Genomic DNA, 20,258 nt, shown 5'->3' with positions numbered 1-20,258 from the left:
CTTAAAGTCTGTGTGCCCGTGTAGGCTGTTAGCCATTCAGACATCCATTTGCCTTTGCTTTTCTTCACCCCCTCTCAGGACATGAAGAAACTGGGCACATTTAATGTATGGGAAGAAAATGAACACTCTGCTGAGCAGAGCTTGGAGCTTGGGGTTCAGGTACCATAGAGGCATTTAGTACTTGTCCTTCGGGGGTGGGGGCAGGGGGGAGAAGTTTTGCAAATTATTAAAGTCAAGAGCTGGTGTAACTTTAATTTCTCATCTTCTGGGAACCCCCAAAGAAGCAAGATTTGACTGAAGGAGGTCAGACAGCATTTGGGAGAAGTTCTAGAATTTACCTGTGTTTCTCTGAAATGATTAGAGTTCAGTTTCTCTGCCTATAAACATCATGGTGCCATACTTCCTTCTGAGTGTACAGACAGCACCTCCTTAAACTGACACAGCCCTGGCCCCAGCCAGCCCAGCAGAGAGCAACATATGGGGACCACATGGGATGACCTGTAGATTGCCTGGACCTATGGCCATGGGTGGGATTCCATTGACCTATAAAGTAGGAGATTTCCCAGGAGAAATCTCTCTTTGGTCTTAATGGCAGGAATATAGCTGATGTTAATCGTGAGTTCATCGAGCACATACAGATCTTGAACAGGTTGATCAGTGACCTCAGGCTAAGCGTTTTGTATGCCAAGTTATTAGCAGATGAATTCTAAGGGAATTATCAATGTGATCATCTCTACCCTAGAGCCTCATAGAGGTCTCAAGGTCAGTGTGACCTCCTGGGCTGGTACGACGCAGAATAGAAGGCACTAGCGCCGATGAGTCAGAAACAGGTGCTAGGTGGCAAGTACACCTAATCTGGCAGTAACGCGTTGAAGGGCTTACTGTCATTCAAGCTTCAGAGAAGGGAAGGTACTTGCCAAAATGTCATGTGTAGTAAAGTGGCTGAATTGAAATTTGAGTGCTGGTCCATTTTCATATGCTAGATTCAAAACCTCTTCTGTGTACTGCTTTCTAGTAGTGTTTTAACCTATGGCTGGCTTACTGCTGTAACACAAGGTGGTGGCGTTAACACACAAACAGGTCCTCTCACAGTCCTGGAGGCTGGAAGTCCCACTCAGTCTCATGGGGCTGCACCAAGGTGCCTGCAGGCCTGAGGCCCTTCTGGAGGCTTTAGGGCCGCATCCATTTCTTGCCTTTGCCCATCCTCATTCCTTGGCTTATGGCCTCTCCTCCCACCTTCAAAATCAGGAAAGGCCAGTCCAGTCTTTCTCACATTGCATCTCTCTGACCTCCTCACCTCTCCTCCCTCTTTGGCTTTTAAGGATTCTTGTGATTACACTGGTTGCACCTGGGTAAGCCAGGACGCTCTCACTGCCTCAAGATCTACAGCCTTAATCATCACATCTGTAAAAGCCTTTTTACCATGTCAGGTAACATGGTCTCAGGTGCCTGGAACTAGAGCATAGATGTCTTCTATTTTTGGTCTATCATGAATTGTGGAACTAGTGTTTCCCCCTTCCTCCTGGTGGTTGCTAGGAAGCACAGGGTGAAACATCAGCCTTCAACCAGCCAGAGGTCTGTGTGCATTTTGTCCTGGCTACACCACTACTATCTTTCTATAGCCCCAAATACCCTCACTAATTTCTACATTTATTCTTTTGCATCAAAGCTACATCTGAATGCATCTCAAAATTCTTTCTGAAGTGAGAATGGGCATCAATAATTAAGTGAAGCTACGGTGGGGGACCTTTGCCGCCTGGGCTTCCTGAGCAGTTGACTTGGAGTTGCTTAGGTTCCAGGATGAATTTAACACAGTTTCCGTAATTCACTCCTAAAAGTGGAGGTGCCCACAGAATTTTCCTTGAAGTAAATTCATGCAGGTTGGTCCAGAGTTTTAAGGGATGGTTCTATTGGTGAAAGACTGATTGAACATCTAGATTTCTATTGCTTCTTGTGGCCAAAAGTCACAAAACTGATTACTAAAGGTTCCTGCAGAAATATAAAGGACTTTCTGGATAAGATTTACTCTTAGGGAGTTTTAGCATATTCATCACAGACAGCTATTGGATATCTGAGAGCTTCATGATAATTTCGTCATCCAGGAAAGTTCCAATTCATTTCTCCCTCAATTTCTTCCTGTAGTGAAGAAGCTAGGTTTTCTGTGCTAATGGGCATGTTGTAGCATGGATAACACAAAGCAACTTTATTTGACCTGGCGATGCACCATAGGGTTGTTTGCTATGTTCCTGCACTCCCACTATGACTTAGAGTCTGCTGGTACCACTGCCATCAGTGTGTGCCTTGGGGAAATTGACTGAGGGGCTGAAGGGCACCTCTGGGACATCCCATCATAGGCTGCCAAGAGCCCCTTCAAGGTATGGAGCAAATTCCTTTGCCAGCTACCATAACTTGCTTTTCAGATTTGTTGCATAGAGATAAGCTGTCGAGCCCTGTCTGCTGCGCTACAGATGTTGATTGATGGCTGTCAGTGTTCATGCAAGGTGGCTTCCCAAAGGATGCTGAGATGGATCGGATGCTGACCTGCTTTCCTCAGGGGGAATGGTGCAGTTTGAGGTGATGAGGAAAGCTAAAATGTATCACACTTTTGCCTGCAGCCTGCCTTCTCTGGACCCTCAGCCTGGAGAACCATCCCAGGCAGGACGCAGGGCCTTAAACTGTGTGTGATTCCACCTGTGCTCCCAGAACTCCTGCCTCAGTAGGTTGGGCTTTGACACATCCCTGCGGGGCAAGCTCAGGGGCAGCGACTGCAGCCTCATGGGCTGTACGTGCTGGGCCAGGTGCCAAGTAGCCAGAGGAGAGTAGGCACAGGAGGGTTTTTAAACTAGGTTGTAGCCTCCTAAGATTCAGGATGAAGGTGGGCAGGCTTTGAGGGGAGCCTGCATTGTTCCCTACTTGGCCGTAGGGGTTATTGTTCCAGAATACAGAGCATTAGGCAAGTGTCAAAGGCTTCTTAGACCTGATGGCTCTCTTTTCCAACATGTGGCTGAGGTATGGCTGTCACTGAGAATTGCATCAATGAATGGGGCCCCACGTCAAGGGGCTGGAACATAAGATGTGCAGAGCTTTCTGCGTCTGTGCCTGGGGTGTGTGGACCTGCCCCAGGGTCTTTGCACCAGAGTGGCCATGTTTGCTCTCAGGCAGGGGAGGGCCTGTGCTTTCTGCAGGGTGGCCTGAGCTCCCCAATTCCACAGCCTTTCCCCAGGCAGATGCTGGCACTTTACCCCAGGAGGCCAGCACACACAGCACAAAGAGGGGAGCAGTAAGGCCCCCTGCAAAATGTATTTAATACCGGCTCTGATTTGCTGAAGGATGTTTCCCAGATATGCTCGCCAGCAGGCTGCTGGAGAAGAAGGGCTAAGGTAATTTTCTATAAACAGAAAGAGAGAAATCTGTTTTTTGTCACTGTACCAGAAAATTACCATTCCAGTGCCCTCGCTCTGTCATCCCAGGTCTAATATTAGCAGCATGTTTTTCAAATTATTTTTATTTTGCATAAGAGATTAGTAGTATTAACAAACTTACTGATTTTAGTCATTTAAAAATATGTCTTTTTCCTCTAAACCCCTGGGAAAAAAGTAGCTTCTCTTAAAATGTGTGTGAGCTTATATGACTAAGAGGTCTTAAATAACACCACAGGATTCCTGGCCTTGGACATCTTAAATTTTAGTCAAAGTTGGTTCCTTCAGTTCCACAGATGGAGCCTACTCTAGGTATGCAATACAAGGGCCAGTGGAAGACAGACTAAGGTATCTTTTTCTGTGTTGAGCTTGCTGTGTGCCTTTGGAATGGACCAGGAATTCCAGGGAAAAGATGAAGGAACAGCAAGTAAAAATGTATTAGGCAGTGAGTATTCTGGGTTCTAGGTAATGTGCTTTATATAATTGTCCTTTAGGTCTTACAGAAGCTGTTTAAAGGGACTTTAGAGAGTATTGGCACCATTCTCCAGGTAGAGAAACTGAGAAGTGAAATGACTGGCAAAGAGCTAAGAGCAGAAAAAGTGGGGCTGAGATCAGAAGCAGTTATGTGTCGCTCCCAGGCCTGTCATACTTCGTTTCCTCTAACTGGCCCATTTGAGAAAGCTGAGGGGACCCACCACCCTCCTGTGCAGAGTTCCGTCTGTATCCTCCGGCCCCTGCGGTGCTCCTGAAGTGCATTCAGAGTGCTCACCGAGGCTATAAAGTCAGTGGAACATTATTAGGAAGAAAACGGTGCAGAACAATCTGATCAGATGGTGGGAGAGGGAGAGTAATTACACACTTGCCCATTTAAAAAAGGTCCCGAGGAAACTGAAGTCCAATGCCCTCTGCGCTTCTCCCTTCCAGGGTTGTTATGGGAGGCTGACAATTCCTTTTCCAGGCGATGCCATCTGCCACCACCCACCACATGACTCTGAGCAGGCGCTTAACCTCTTTGGTCCTTGTCTTTCTTGTCTGTGAGATGAGGAGATCCACAAGAAAAACCTCGGTCTATGCTCAAGGGAAACCAAACGCCTGGACACTAAAATCGTTTAATGGCAAACTGGAATCATGGGATGGGAATAATAATGCTTTGTTAACAACTGCTTTTTACTAGCTTCGAGTGTCCCATAGACTGTAGTTCTCAAGTGGAGGGGAACCCAAGAGTTAAGTAGTTAAGCAACATACTCAGGAATTCTGCTTAATTAGTGTCAGAGCCTGGATCTCATTCAAGTTCTCACAACTCTTAATCCAGGGCTCAATTCCACCAACCACGTGGCTTGTGTCCAAGTATGGGATTTGTCCTGGAAAAAAACGTTTAGAGGATTAGGATAATCCAGGATGAGTTAAACTGGGCGTTACTGGTATGTTTTCTTAACCTGTTCTCCATAATGCTATTTTCCTACAAGTGTTACAAAGTAGGTAAATGATTTTTTCCCCCAGTCAAAAGACCATCTGCTGTTTGAGAAGATTCTCCTAGATTCTATCGTTATAACCATTTTTCTATTTCCAGTTAGCAGCATGCATCCTTTAATATGATATTTTCTGCATAAACCACTGTTTTCTCTTCAGCACATTTCCTAAGGCTAACGTGGCATTTGCCAGCTTTTTCCCTCTTCTTTAGGGTGGGAAATTTTCTCTCGGAGGGAGATGCATTTCTACATTAGTGCCTATTCATTTCCTTTTCGTGTTCTCCGAGGAAAACAATCAGGTTCATCACTGCAGTAGTCATGGAGATTTCATGTCTCCAGAAGAAATCCGGCTGGGTAATTTCTTTGTTAATCCCACGCTGGATGTTTAAGCTTCCTTGTTTGGATCGCTGGAGAGGATCCATTGAAACAGGTTCCAGTGTGACACTTAGCCTGGGTGGGCAGGGGAATTATGTGCAGGCAGGGCTGGCCTGGCAAGCTGGGGTTAGGGGCAGGTGCTCAGGTCTGGGTTGGTGGCTGGTCAAGTGAAGGACTGGCATTCTAACGGCCTGCTAGATGCTTGGTGCCCCATGGTGCCATGCACTCAGGACAGCCACAGCCCCCCTCACTGTCTCCCTTGCCGACCTGGTCTCCCCTGCGCTCTGCCCACACCACCTCTGTCTGATGAGCTGCCCACGCCTCGGTTCTGTCCTTTCTGCAGTGGGGACTTCCTCCTAGTGACACCCACCCCTCAGCACACCTTGTTGCTCCCTCTTCTTCCTGCCCTTGCTTCTTCCTGCTGCCTGTGGCTTCCCAGGAGACCGTCCTCCACCTCTGGCCTGCTGCTTGCACAGTGAGGGCACACAGTGGGGCTTAAGCCAATCTTTGTTGAAAAACTGAGAGACGTAAGAGTCTTCCTAATATGCAGATCTGATGGTGTCACTTCTCTGCTTAAAATCCTTCAGGGGCTCCCACTGCTTTTAGGTTAAAATCCCAACTCTAGGTCATTCGAGGCTCTTCACAGCCTTGCCAGCGCCATCAGCCTTCACTCACCATCTGCCTCCTGCGGCCCGGGCAGCCCGCGTGCATGACTCACAGCTTTCTGGATGATGCCTGCTTGAAGTGGAGTGATTGCAGATGATCTCTGGTCCTAGTCGGATTGAACATGGCCACATTCCAGCTCCACCAAGAGGCTCTACACCCTGGAGGGTGGTCCTTAAGCTCTCTTTGACTCAACTTTCTTCGTCTGTAAAATAGACCAATAGTATCACCTACTAAGGTTGTTGTGGGAATTAAGTGTGTGAAAATATGTTGAGCACTTAAATCAGTATCTGGCACAGACATTCCATTCTTGTTACCCTGGGAATATTATGAACGCAGTTACGTCATCATACCCTGCTTGCATCTGCCTGGAGCACACTCCTGCACTTTACTTGACAGTCCTACCCATCCTTCAAGTCTCAGTCCCAGTATCATGGCCTCGCTGAGAATAGCTTTTGCAGCTGTGTAGTGCTAAAAGCTTGAGTTGTAGGATCAGAATGTCTGGTTTTAAATCCTGGTTCTACTACTTACTATTTTACTCTCATCTAAACTTACTAAGCTGAGGGTTCGTCCTCTGTAAAATTAGGATAATAAAATAATAGCTCCTACCTTATTGGAGTTGTCGGGAAAAAATATCAAGTGTGTAAAGACATAACTGATATATAATAAACACTTCATTCATGTGAGGTATTATTTTTATTAACAGCCTTTCCTACCTTGTGTCATAAACTAGCCACTGTAGTATTGTAATCCTTTCACTTACTTCTCTCAGCTTCTAGACTGCTGATTATTTGAGTTCAGGGACAGGGAAAGTATTCATCATTATATCAAAAGCACTTGACATGCTGTTCAGTCCATGGAAAGGACAAGAACTCAGCCGCTCTGTCAATCAGTGTGACCGTTGGACATGTTGCTTTGAGAGATTCCAGAGGACCATGTCAGTAAGAGAAGATGCTGAGAAGGGAGACCTTTTGTGGGAGAACAGTTTTCTCCCTCTGGGAAGTATAAGAGACCAGAGGTTAATGGGTACCCCATCTCATTGGCCCAAAGGTGGTGGGGGTGGGAGGGGAAGCCAGTCCCAGAAGGTCTGGGGCTCAACTCCCATGACACGGCGTGTGCTTCGGCAGCGGGATCGGGCACGTCTTGATTCTCCAAGAAAAACACAAAGCCCTGATTTGTAGTATTTGCTGGTTATCATGGTCCCACCAAGGTGGCATCTGGGCTGCCATTGTGATGTTAACCGCCCCGCAAAATTCCTGAAGATTTACCAGTCGGCCAGTGGTGAAGTATGCACTTTTTACTTCCGTTATTCTGTTTGTAAAACGTGAATTCTTCATTGAAGTGACCACCTTGTCTTCAAGTATAAATGTCAGGGGGACATGGGTAAATGTGAGAAGACCAGGGAGTGTTATGTTTTAGCAGTGCGCATGTGCTCACCATTCCTTTGAAACTCTCTTTCCAGCTGCTGGCTGTGTTCATCTTAGGACCAGGATCTGTGCTGACAATCTTCTCTCGGAAACCAGCCTGACTGGGGTTCTGCTGAGAGCAGACTATCTGGTTTTATCCTCTTGATCAGGGTTATGCTCTCTGTAGCAGACTGACTCAATTAGCCTTTCATTCCAGAGTCCAGTTGTGAGTCAATTCTGAGGTTGTTAAGCAAAATGAGTCTGGTGGCATTAGCCTCACGCTGAAGGATGGTAATCCGCATCACAGTGCCGTTCAGTTAATAGTCCACTCAAGAGACTACAAGAAACAGGAGACTCAGTGACAGAGCGACCTTCTGTCCATCTCCAGGGGATGGGCAGGGAGCTTGGGGCTGCCGGCTCAGAGAGCTATTCGGGTTGTGTGCACAACTGAAACTCCAGCTTCCTGAAATGCATTTGGCCTCTGCAAGTTAGAAGCCCCATAGCACTAGATCATTAACTTTCACAACCAGGAAAATTCTTCTGAAATTAACACTCAATCCAAGCTGGATGCCCCTGGAGCCAGTTGAGTAAGCCTGAGCCACCTTTAGGGATTTCCTCTGAAAAATAAATCCTTTAACCAGACTATAGAGAATGGCCAGGTTTCATGCCCTTCAGTGTGTTCAATTAGAGTTGTAAACACCAGCTAGGCTCAGACTGTGGGACAGAGCCAGGCACACACACAAGCCTCATTTGGACGATCTGCCAAGCCGCTTAGCTTCAGCACATGGCCCTGCTTGGGAAGCATTATGAAGAGCCTCTCTGAGGAGTGTCAGGTGCTGTGCAAAGAAAATAAGGCTGAGCCCCAGCACCTGCCCCTGGGATTCACGGAGAAGAAACCAGGCCCGACACACGGGGTGCCCAGATCAGCACACACGGGGAGACTCACACACATGGAGAGACCACACGAACACCAGTGCAGCCTTTGCGGTGTGCTGTGACCTGAGACAATTTCATTAGGCTTTTTAATCTCCTTCTAGTTAAAGTTGTAGTAAAAGGACACACATATGTGCTCCCTACTGGCCCTCTGCAAACCTCTGTGATCTCCACACATCCTACCTTGTTCTGCCTCACCAACATAAGCATACACATAAGTTTATGTCACAAGTATGCTAAGGAAGTACAGTTTCTTGTGGGGAAAGACGTGAGAATAGCGCTGGGTGTTCTGGCTGCCATCCTGAGTGAGCTAAAGAGAAGGGAGCCGAGAGAGCCATGCATTGTCTTCATAATTGTTGGGTAATTTGAATCCTCTTGAAGTCCATTGTGTTCTTCATATAGAAGCAGGGCTGTTGTCTACTGAGATGACCTCAGAGGTGGCCTGGCTCTCATGCAGGATTTCTCCAACAACATCTGCTTCAGATTGAAAAATGGCCATTTTTTGGCCCCAAAGAGCCCTCTTCCTACTGAAACCAGTGTGCCTGGACCCCTCACCACTTTGGGGTCTCTGCAGCTTCAGCACCAACCCTGGAGAGCTCCCAAACCGCAGACACAGGCTGCCCTTTGGTCGGCCCCCCGCCAGGCTCCGCCTCCCACTGCAGGTCCCCCGCGCCCACGCAGACACACCGCCGCCCCCCCAGAGCCAGCGCTGCCTGTCCCTCCTGCTTCTCCCTTCAGTGCCAAGAAGGCGAGCTCCTCCTCAGGGTCACTTGGCTGGAGTACATCACTGTCCCCTGGGTTGGTGGATGAGAGATGACTTGTAAGAGAGATACCCGTATTTTTAAAGCCAGTAGGAATTACGGGAGCAGATGGACTGTGCAATCCTGTTTTGATGCAAGGGACATGTTTCTGTATAAAGTAAATATTTTCCCAGTGTGGCCCTCTGGTGAGTGTGGAGAGAGCATATTTCCTAAAGATGCAAATAAGTCTAGTCAGAAATAAATATTGAGCAGAAACTTCAAAGCACCTAGATTTCTCCAGTTACAGGCCCTGACGGCTTCTTTGCAAATAAGTAGACCCTTTCGGGGGGGGGGGAGGGTCATCAGGGGTTGTATGAGAGACGATGATGACATTTTAAGAGTTCTCGTTTTCTGTATTTTTTTGTTGTGGAAAAAATCATATCAGCAAAGGAATAAAGAAAAATTATGTCAGAAGCTTAGGATATTTTAAAAGACACCCTCCCTCTTTCTTCCTACTGCAGATCACGCCTTGCGGATTTTTTTACCAACTGCCAACCGGAGTCAAGGTCTGCCAGCAGCTGTCTAAAGGAAAACTATGCTGACTGCCTGCTTGCCTACTCAGGACTTATTGGTAAGAGGGGGAGAAGGGAGATGGAGAAAAGTCGGTTTACAAATACAGACTGTTTCCGCTGGAGTCTGTGAAAGTCAAATCTCCTACTAGCTCTCTGTGCTGGGGTTTTGATGTTAGGCCCCTTAGGACTCGCCTGTTAAAAAAAAAAAAAAGAAGAAAAGAGGATAATGAACGTGCAAAGGCAAAAGCAGGAAGCAGGGATTCTTAAAGAGAAGCAAGACTACAAGTGTGAAGACCCGAGAAGCATCTCAGCTGGAGAACTGACCACGCAGAACAAAAAGAGGAAATAAGTGTGGGGATGTCAGAGGGAAGCAAGTCAAACCAAGTTAATTGAATTAGGGAAGTTGGAAGTCATTCCGTCTGGGGAAATCATAAAGGCTGTTTCCCAGAAATAAGACTCCTAAATACTGGGGTCCTTCTCTCCATGAATATTCTTGGTAATTCAGCTCCTGGTATGCAGGGGGTGATTTAGCCTAATTTTTTTTTTTTTTCCTGAGAACAGACATAGCAGAAACAGTATTTTCTGTCTTTTAAGATTTGAGGCTTTAGAGGAGCAGCTTCTGAGCATTCAGAGCAGTGCGTTAAGGCACCGGTGAGCTGGGAGGGGGCCTGAAGTGAGTCAGCTTTGTCTCCAGGGATAAACGGAGGCAGGCAGGAGAGACAGCTGTGCCAGGTAGCAGGCCTGTCACCACTGACATCTGAGAATGAACACATACTGAAGGCCGTGGAGGCGTGAGGGGACTCACGCTTGTCAGAAGCATCATGGCTTAGCCAGAGTGTGTATTCCTGCCAGAATCACACCAGTCACCAGGCAGGAAGAACTTCCCACTAAGAAAGACAGCACAGACTAAATTCTTTGCCACCAGAACGTCTTCAGCAAGAGTTGCTGGGAAAACCAACAACCGGCCTTCACACAGGAGTATCACAGTGTCTGTGTACTCATCGCAATGTTTTTTGGAAGGATACCTGAGCCCTCTTGGGTTCTACCCTGCACCAGTTATTTACTATGGGTATGCCCAATGAGTGTATCTCCCTTAAGTCAGTGTTCCAAATTTGCATTCGCTCTCTGTTCTTAAATCATTTCATTTCTAGTAGGAATTACTTACCAACTATGGAATTATAGGTTTAAGAAATAATGGAAATAATTAAGCTGTGCTCATTGTAAAAAGTTTTAAAAAAGTACAGAGAAGCCCAAAGGAGATAATATTAAGGATCTAGAACTCCAGCCCCAGATGTGATCAGTACCAACACCTTAGGTCACACCCTTCCGGGCATTCATGCTCGTTCAGTACTCCACAAATGACCAGAGCACAGTGCTGCCCAGTATGTCCGGCTTGGCCAACCATATCGTTTTTGAGGATGGTGAAATCCTCATCATTCAAGGAAGTAAACTTAAGGTCGAGGCAATGCATTCCATAGACCAAAATTTATGTCCCTCTTGGGTCCAGATCTCTCCCTCCATGCTGGTCATTGGGCTCTACCTTCTCTCAGGACAGAGCTTGTTTATTTCTTCCATATGCCAGGGACCCACTATGGCACCAGGAATATAGTGGATGCTTAGCAAACACATTTTAACCTCTCTGCTCAGTGCTGGGGATGCCTGGGCCTTTGTCACCCAAAGTTAGGGACTTGCTCTCTGCTGTGGGTCAAAGTTCTCATCCCAGGGTATAATGGGGTATTATAGTTCAAGTCAGTAAGGAATGCAGGGCAAAGAAGATATGTCCTTGACCCAGAAGAGCATACAAAGAACTTTTTTTTTTCTGTTTGTGAACCATATATATCCTGTGGATCACTGATTGCCTATTGCTTCTTACTTCCACACAGTATATAAAAACAGAAGGCTCCTTGGCATGAGTAGGCATTGCCTGGTGTGAGCCACCCAGGAGACATTTGGGTTGTATTAAATATCAGTGCATTTATGCACCAGTACAGAACTCATCAGCAAAACCATGAATACAAGATGTAGACAAGAGACCACCCAGCATGTCTTTGAAGACTTTTGAGAACTATTGCAACAATACTCTAGGAGCCATTGGCTGAAGGAATTTTCACTGTTAATTTCCAATTCCTTCACATCTTGGAAAACTTTAAATAAGTTGAGAGTTTGGTGAGCAGAGGCCTCGTTATATACCTTCAGGATGTGGGGTAACCCATACGGATAGCTTCTGAGCTTCCCAGTGTTACTCTGAAGAAGCCATTTGCTTCCGAGGGAAGTGGATTCAAAGTCCTGAAAGGATTTTTAAGATATGTAAAACCAGCTCGCTCTATTTATGAAGATTAATAACATTCTTAAGAAAATGCAAGGGATTTGGCAACTCATGCATTCTAAGTTAATTCTCTCTCCTACTCCATGACATCCATACCATTTGGGCATGAAAAAAAAATACCTTAAGTGCAGCTTAGGGAGTTCTGTTACAATTTTTTAAGTAAATGTGTAAATTATTTTATGTGCTTAAGATAAATTGCCAAGACAATGCACTGCTTACCATAATTTGCCACTCAGCAAACACAATGTTTGTAATTATCCACAGTGCATTCACCATCAGAGGAACGTTTGTTTCTTTTGAGGCGATAGAACAGTCTCTGTTGTCACATGCGAATTAAAAGGCCTTGTTTTCACTCTTTCAGGCACAGTCATGACCCCCAACTACATAGACTCGAGCAGCCTCAGCGTGGCCCCGTGGTGCGACTGCAGCAATAGCGGGAATGACCTGGAGGAGTGCTTGAAATTTTTGAATTTCTTCAAGGACAATACATGTCTTAGTGAGTTAAAAAAAAATAGGAAACACACGTTTTCTTCTCTGAGCTCAGCCCTGTGCCTGCCTCCTCTCTCTCCCTGTCCCTCTTCTTCCGGCTGGGCTCTGACTGTGATTCCAGATCGTTTTGGCCTCACTGCCGAGTGCCACAGGGAACAGGGCAAGGGATGAACAGTGCTGCCAAGACTGAGAATCCAAAGGCCTGAGAGAGCGAGCGATGCAAATAATGGAGGACACATTATGTGGGAAAGAACACTTCTGCATACAGATCAAATTTTGATCTTGGCAACCAGCACAAAGTCTGTTCCAAAGAATCTTAAAACCTGGGCACAATATACTGTGTGAGAAGCTCAGATGTAGATGGGGGTAGGCCTCCAAAGGCTGTCTGAGAAAAATTAGAGTGTGAACATCAATAGCCCCTTAGATATTCAGGGTTGGCTCGGAGGAGAAGCTACAGTCCTCGACTGGGGTGAGCTGGCCGTGCAGCCAGGAGCCTCAGGAAGTCCCTGATCCCAGGAGTCGTAGATGAGCCCTGGGTGGCTGGCGGCGGGGCTCCTGCTTAGAAATAGTATCAGTTATTATTGCAGTGTCCTTTAGGCAATTTGGAAGTGTGTTTCCCAAAGGGAGAGGGATAGAGAGAAATCTGCATGTGTCAACGATGGGCATTCATCAGACCATGTGCGTCTCCCTTCTGTCCAACAAGATGTGCACTCAAGGTAGTGGTCCAGCTGAGATGTCTGAGTACCTCACTCACATGTGGTGGCAGCCACCATTAATTTACTGGGTGCCTTCAACTCACTCTATGGCGAATATATTAAATACATTATCTCATTTACTGTAATCTGCACAAGAATCCTAAGAGATATAGGTATTATCATCTCCATTTCACAGTTGAGTAAATGGTTGATACTTATGTAGACCATCCATGCCCGAGATTGGATCCCAAGCTGGAGTTCCTTCTGCAGCCCTCTAGCCCCCCAAGAACTTTGGTGTCATGCCTGCTATTGAGGGCCCATTAGACAAGAACATATGCCTGTACATCAGGGACCAGATGTGACTTCCTTGTGGAAGGTGTGGACCAAATTTCTAGGAAACAAGGTTCAACCGCCCTTGTAAAAGCTGTGTCCTCAAGTGACAGTTTCTCCGTGATGCTCAGTTCTGCAGTGACCAATTTCTAAAGAATTAGCTGACCACTTACAATCCACACATGGGCAAACCTTTAAGTATTACTTGTAATGGCTTCTCATTGTTTCCTTTGTTGAAAAGACAAATCTAAGTGATTTGCTCACTAGGTCCTTGAATCTTGTGGCTATAACAAAATGCTTTGATCATCTTAAAACAAAAACAAGCTTTTGGACACTTACATAAATTGAAACCCATAAAACTAGTCTGAAGCATGGAGACGTTTGGCAAGATAATAGGCATACCATGAATCTGCATCTTGGACCTTTTGTTTGGTCTTGACTTAAAAAAGAAAGAATATATATCCTCTTTTTCATATCCTGTATGCTTTTCTGGCAGAATACAAGCTTTAATGAAGATAAAGCAATGACAATAGAGGTCGGTGTGAGAAAAGATTATACTCATGCTGGCTGGAAAACTGCCCTCACAGAGAAATTAAGGTTTCCCCCTAATTTTTAATGTCTAATGTCTAATAATATTTTGGTGAAGGGGAGAATAGCCTGGTATCTTATTACTAATAACTTCAATAAAATAAATGCATTTGGTCTTCGACAGGGACTGATGCCAGCCAGGATTTTACATAGTCATCCCATTTATGCTTTGATTAGAAGCAGCACAGCCCACTGAAAACAAAACTGTAAATTCCCTCTCTTGCACAAGGCCCCAGAGTAGAAGGCATTGGGAATTTATAAATTCCAACCCAAATGCATTAACCCAATTCTGCTAATTTCAGATTAGCAAATTTCTTCCAGATTCTTCTATCATGAACATGACTTTAACCTATTGTTTACTTCTGGTTACTGGGGAGGAAACAGTTATTTTTTAAGCTAAAGAGCAAGGCAGAGGTGAGGGGAGAGAGAAGAACGAGCAGGAGGTGGAGGTGAGATATCAACCATTGCCATTCAAGTCCTTCTTCAGGTGCCACCTTTACCTCCCTGGACCACAGTATCTCAGCGGCAGCTCTCCATTCTCACCCCTGCTTCAATTTTCTCCAAGCATTTCTTACCACCTAATGTATTATATATCTCACTTCTTTGCCTCTCCAACCAGAATGTGGCCTTCATGAGGGCAGAGATTCTTGTCCTTTGTCACTGTCATTATGGTCCACTGCTGTAGCCTCAGCAGAGAGCAGTGCCTGGCGCTGAGTAGATGTGCCATTGTCATCTGAATGAATGACTGAGCAGGCCAACAGCCTCCCCACGTGGCAAGGCAAACACACTGGGAAACACAGGTAGTTTCAGTAAATGGCAAGGGTCTCTTGAATCTACATGTCGTCACAAGAAAAAGGAAGGGTTTGGTTCTTGTTTGGGGTCACTCAAGGAAACAGCCCCCCATGGACATTTTTCTCTACATTCTACCCACCCATAAGCCATGTAACATGGCTAGGAACATAAAAAGCATCCATATTAATTTGAAGCTGTTTCTCACAGTCTAAAAAATGTGAAGTTTTGGAAAACAAGCTTCCAATTTGCTGAACTTAAAGGATAACAGCTTTAGAACAAAAATGCCACTTTGAAGAGGACGATTAGGCTTAAAATTATTCTGTCTTGTATATCAAAAAATGCCAGCTAAGAGTCATATATTCACAATTTGCACATTCAGATGCCAAACGGAAGAGTCTGATTTCTTATACAATTAATATGAAATAAAAAATTCCTAAATCCAGACCAAATCCCTGAGGACCTGATTAAAAACTGTTTTTAATTCATTTTGGGGAGGGGAGCAACATACAACCAATTTACTCCTGCCATAAAAACAATCTAATCCCATGAAATTGTAATAAGCTTTTAAAGTTTTACATTTTAAACTTTTCATTTAAGCAGGGCTGTTCCTGCCTAATTATGCAGATTTTGTTTCAGAAGACTGGGAGCAGAAAGGGAAAAGAATCATCTTACTTAAATTTTCCCTCTATATTAATGAGGTTTGGGGTAGGTTTTTCTTTTAATGAAATTAGTTACATCTCTGCTTGGAGCAGTGCCCGCCTTGTGGTAGGTGCTCTGTCATAGGAATCACATTTTTTGCTATTTGATGTTACTGCTTGCCACATTAGTGTGCATGCCACTGAGTCACCTCATAATTACGCATGTGGTATTTAAGAAGCAAAAGTACTCATTAGTTTGCTTTTAATATAGAATTTTGACAGAACACAAGGATTTTCTTGGAAGTCGGAACAGTGATTGTGACCCCAAATAACAGGTCTGAGGCAGGTGTCAAAGGGCTCAATTGGTGAGAATCTCAGGGCAAGGGTCTTGCTTGGCACCTGATACATAAATAGGAACACAATATTTGTTGCACTTGAAGCATAGCTAAGTGTCCAGATCAGCGCTTAATAAATGAGTTGATTTTTGAGCACCTGCGCCAGTGGCTGGTTCTGAGCATGTGTAAGGTGGCTGGATGGCTGGGTTTTGTCAGAGAAGTCCAGTGCTGTAATCAGAACTTCTAGTGAGCCTCTTTGGCTTCATGCATCCTGTCTGTTACATTTGCGGCTTGACTTTGAAATTGGATTTCCTCCTGTTTTACTGCAGAAAATGCAATTCAAGCCTTTGGCAATGGCTCCGATGTGACTGTGTGGCAGCCAGCCCTCCCTGTTCAAACCACCACTGCCACCACCACCACAGCCTTTCGGGTCAAGAACAAGCCCCTGGGGCCAGCAGGGTCTGAGAATGAAATCCCCACTCATGTCTTACCACCTTGTGCAAATTTACAGGTAAGAAGGTGGGCTGGACTCTCTGCTGGAGCTCACGTCTCAGGGAAATGCAGACTCATTTTCCAAAATGTATTTGGGGATGGATCATGAATGATGGAGTGCTGCTCAGGTTTGAATCTTAAAAATGCATTTTAACCATTCTGAGAGGAGATTGTGAAATACCGTAGAGTGGAAAGAAAGGTGGACTCTGGAACTGACTCCCATTGACTGGGGATGTGGCTGTGGTCAAGGCACGTTTATCTAGCCTTGTCTTCACTTGTAGAAAGAGGGGGCTGGGCAGATGAATCCTTAAACTTTGTGTTCATGGGCTGGTGGAGTTGAGTTGGGTATTCATTCTGCCTTCTCTACAAAGCATCTTGAAAAAGAAGGAGCTCTTGGGTTGGTGGCCATCACAGCCATGTAGACGTGATGTGGAGTCTCTAACTCCATCTAAGGGAAGGCCAGAGACAGTGTACCTAGTGAAGTGTTAACCCAGGTGGCAAGTCCCATATGGGCTTATTTTTCAAGAAGCAGCAGAAATGCTTTCCATGGAAAGAGGAGCTGTAAGGAGCTGCCCTGCAAAACCCCCGTGTGAATAGAGTCCAATGAGAATGGCCAGGAGACTTCGCTGGGGTTGATCCAGATCTCCAAGGGCAGAGCCATAAGACATAGGGCTAGTGGTGGTTTCCTGACTTTAGTCAAAGCAGAGTGTTTATTCTGCCTTTTCACTGATTTTTTTCATAGTAACGAGTCTTCAGCAATTTGGCATGACATTATATACTGATATGTGCACAAAGTATTTTCACATACTTTACCACTTTGGATATTATCCTCCTGATGGCTATGGGAGAGGTGCTATTATTATAGGATCATTATTAGCCTTGTTCTTATTTGAGCACATACGGGCCCGGCGAGATGATACTTTTTTTGCTCAAGCTAGTGAGTCACAGGAGCAGTGCTGGGATGCCAGGAGCCTCGTGCTCCTTCCATGGGTCTTCCTGTGTCATGAGGGCAGTGACAGCCACATGGTGACTTCTGCCTTCTGCCATGCTGGGGAAGGGAACTTGTGCCAAGCACTGTGCTGTCACTTAACACTTGTCACTGGACTACATCCTCCCTCTTCTCCACCCCCAACTCCTGCCAAGGATCAGCCTCACCACAACGCGCTCCAGAAACCTTTTGCCAAACACCTTCTTGACCCACAGCCCACTTTCTTCCCTAGAAAGTACTGGGCCAGCGTTACCACACTCTTCTCATCCAGTTTCCTCTCTTCTTCTGGGATACCCTACATGTCATTCATCTGCGCGCTGGTCTCTCTCCTCTCTCCTCCTGGGTCTCCAACCACCCTCCCACACCCCCCGCCCAAAACATACCCTCAGACAGACACACGCAAAAAAAACACTAAGGAGAAGACAGGGAGGGAAGCCGTACAGCCTAACGTCAACCAGATGTTCTTCATATTCTAAAGCATTTCCTGAGCTCTTCCCATCTCCAAAGCACTGTGCAGAAGATGCCAGAATGAGGAGGAGGCTTAGGGAGTACTGTGGCATCTCCATCTACAGCAGAGCCCTGACGTTCAAGGAGGGGAAATGACCGGCACAAAGCCTCAGTAAAGACAAATGGCCAAATGGGGGATAAGGACCCTGTTTCAGAATGTGCTAACAGTGGGCCAGAGTTGGTTTCTGACTGGTGGAAGCAAGATCTGGCTGTAGGAAAACCAGGTTCTTTCCTGCACGTGTCTAAGTGCACATGGCATGACTGCAGAGGCAGTGTTCAGCCTGTTTTTAAATTCCTGGGTTGTAGAAACTTCATGAAGATGGGCATTCAAAAAAAAAAGTCTCCCCTCAGTGAACTTATAAATAGTGGGCAAGATGCAGCTTGTCAACATTTTGGAGGGTCAGACTAAGCTAATAGATGACATCTCAGAAGGACAGACCTTATTGGAAATTCCTTGAAATTGGTTTCCCCCACAAAAAAAGGAGTCTGTCAGCCTTAAGGAGCTTCTGCCCTCCCACCCTGTGCCCCGCCCATCACAGCGCCTGACTGCTGCTTCCCGTGGTGCAGGCATGCTTTGTGCACACAGTATTTCACCTCCAACCCAGATCTTCCCAACATGTGTCCCTGCAAGGAAGACTCTATACGGCAGCTGCAGGGTTGCCCTGGCAACGTCAGGGGACACGTGAGCTGTATTCCCAAGAAATGGCACCTTTCCTTCCCCTGTATGAGTGATAGGAGCTCTGCCTTATAAATAGAGGGGCAAAGTAAAATTTTAAATGATGTTTACCTCATGGTTGCCATTAAGCTTCTTGGCAGAGCATGATGGAGGTGTAGGCTTACCAAAGAATGGGGTGGGAGGTGGCCACACCCCTCTTCCCTGTGACACACACACACAATTCAGGTTTCTTAGAGCTAAACAGCATTGCACTTCCAGGGCACCATTAAGGGTTCCAAAAAACCTTGCCTTTCTGCTGAAGAAGACCACCACACCACTAACACTTGCTTGTGCACGTGTGAAGCAGGGGGCGAGGGCAACCCCAGCTCTCGGCCTCACCAGCATCAGGTTCCTCATCTCCAGAACTGCAGCTGAGAGGATTCAGTGGGGTGATGCTTGAGTGCGTGGGGCACAGTGAACTTTCCAGAATGGTGCTCTAGAAACGTCCCATGCAATGCCTGATCCCAAGTCAGTTGGCCCCTGGGTCCCTTTACATACAATGGCTGGTGATGTGTGACTTGCTTGAGTGGTGGTGGACTCGGGGACATTGGGGTGAATTAGCACTAACAGGTGGGGAGTGGGTTTTATTTTTCAAGATATTTCACATGCTCTGTGCCCTTCACTCTTCACAGAAGCCCCTGAGTCAGGTAGGACAGACATCCTTCCCTTTTCCAAATGAGGCAACTGAGGCAGGGAGAGCCTAGAGACTTACCTGAGATCACAAAGTCTCTGGGGGGGCCAGGATTTCTGACTCTGAGGCCAGTGTACTCTTGCTTTGACCTTGGACAACCTATCTCTTCCTTTGAATGAGCAGTGGCCAGAGAGGAGGAAGTGAAAAATAGAAAAGGAGGTCATGCAGTATTTGTCTCTCTGTATCTGGCTTATTTCATTTGGCATAATGTCCTCTAGGTTCATGGTCTCACTTATCTATGGAACCTAAAGAAACAGAGCTCTTTAAAGCAAAGTGTAGAATGGTGGTTATCGGGCTGGGGGTGGGGGAGATGGGAGGCATTATTCAAAGGGTACCAAGTTACAGACATGCAAGATGAATAAGGTCTGGAGCTCTGATCTACAGCACGGTGACTGCAGTTAGCAACACTGTATGGTATACTTGACATCTGCTAAGAGAATAGATCTTAATGGTTCTCATTCTTCCCCAGATGATAACTATGTCAGGTGATGGATAACATGTTAATTAGCTTGATTGTGGTAAACCTTCCACAATGTTACATATAGCAAAATATCATGTTGCACAATAATTATACAATATATTGTATTAAATATATACAATTTGTATTTGTCTATTATATCTCAATAAATCAGGAAGGTGGGGGAACAACAGGAAAGGGGGAAGGGAAAAGTGGGTTTTGAGAGAGCCCTATACCCACGTGCTTCCTGAAGGCAGTGACTCGTAGGATAGGGAAAACACAAAGCTCGTACTTTAGGCTGGGATTTTTTCATGCTGCAGCTCCAGAAGATGGGGTACTGGGGAAAGACTGAATGTTGCCAGTAAAAGTTTGTGCAACTTGATGATCTCTTTAGAATGGCCTGTGTTAACAACAGTAGAAAGAATCACTGGAGGCCAAAGGATGAGGGTTGAGTGAGTGATGGGAGGCAGGCCTTCACCCTGAGAACAGTCTCTGGCACTGATTTAGGACTCTTGCTTCAGTGTAGGGCTCCCAGGAGACTCATTCTCCCCATCTGTCTTTCCTTTGCCTGCCTGGCTGTCTCCAGATAAATTACCATTTGCCAGGGGGTCCTAGAAATATCTTAGAATGGCGTTTGT

The 20,258-nt window shown here is 45.9% G+C and overlaps 1 protein-coding gene across 5 annotated transcripts in view; it reads left to right on the top strand.

Moving 5' to 3' along the window:
• The window catches only part of GFRA1 (GDNF family receptor alpha 1), a 205,948-nt gene that overhangs the window by 163,161 nt on the left and 22,529 nt on the right, over window positions 1–20,258 (top strand). For all 5 annotated transcript variants that reach the window (XM_036898800.2, XM_036898803.2, XM_036898802.2 and 2 more), the window contains 3 exons: window positions 9,527–9,636; window positions 12,265–12,399; window positions 16,100–16,281. In XM_036898800.2, coding sequence (XP_036754695.2) covers window positions 9,527–9,636; window positions 12,265–12,399; window positions 16,100–16,281 — 427 coding nt within the window. The remainder of the gene's footprint in view (window positions 1–9,526; window positions 9,637–12,264; window positions 12,400–16,099; window positions 16,282–20,258) is intronic.

This window comes from Manis pentadactyla, chromosome 8, assembly GCF_030020395.1.
Source record: "Manis pentadactyla isolate mManPen7 chromosome 8, mManPen7.hap1, whole genome shotgun sequence".
Lineage (NCBI taxonomy): Eukaryota > Metazoa > Chordata > Mammalia > Pholidota > Manidae > Manis > Manis pentadactyla.
This window is presented reverse-complemented; position numbering and strand designations above follow the sequence as displayed.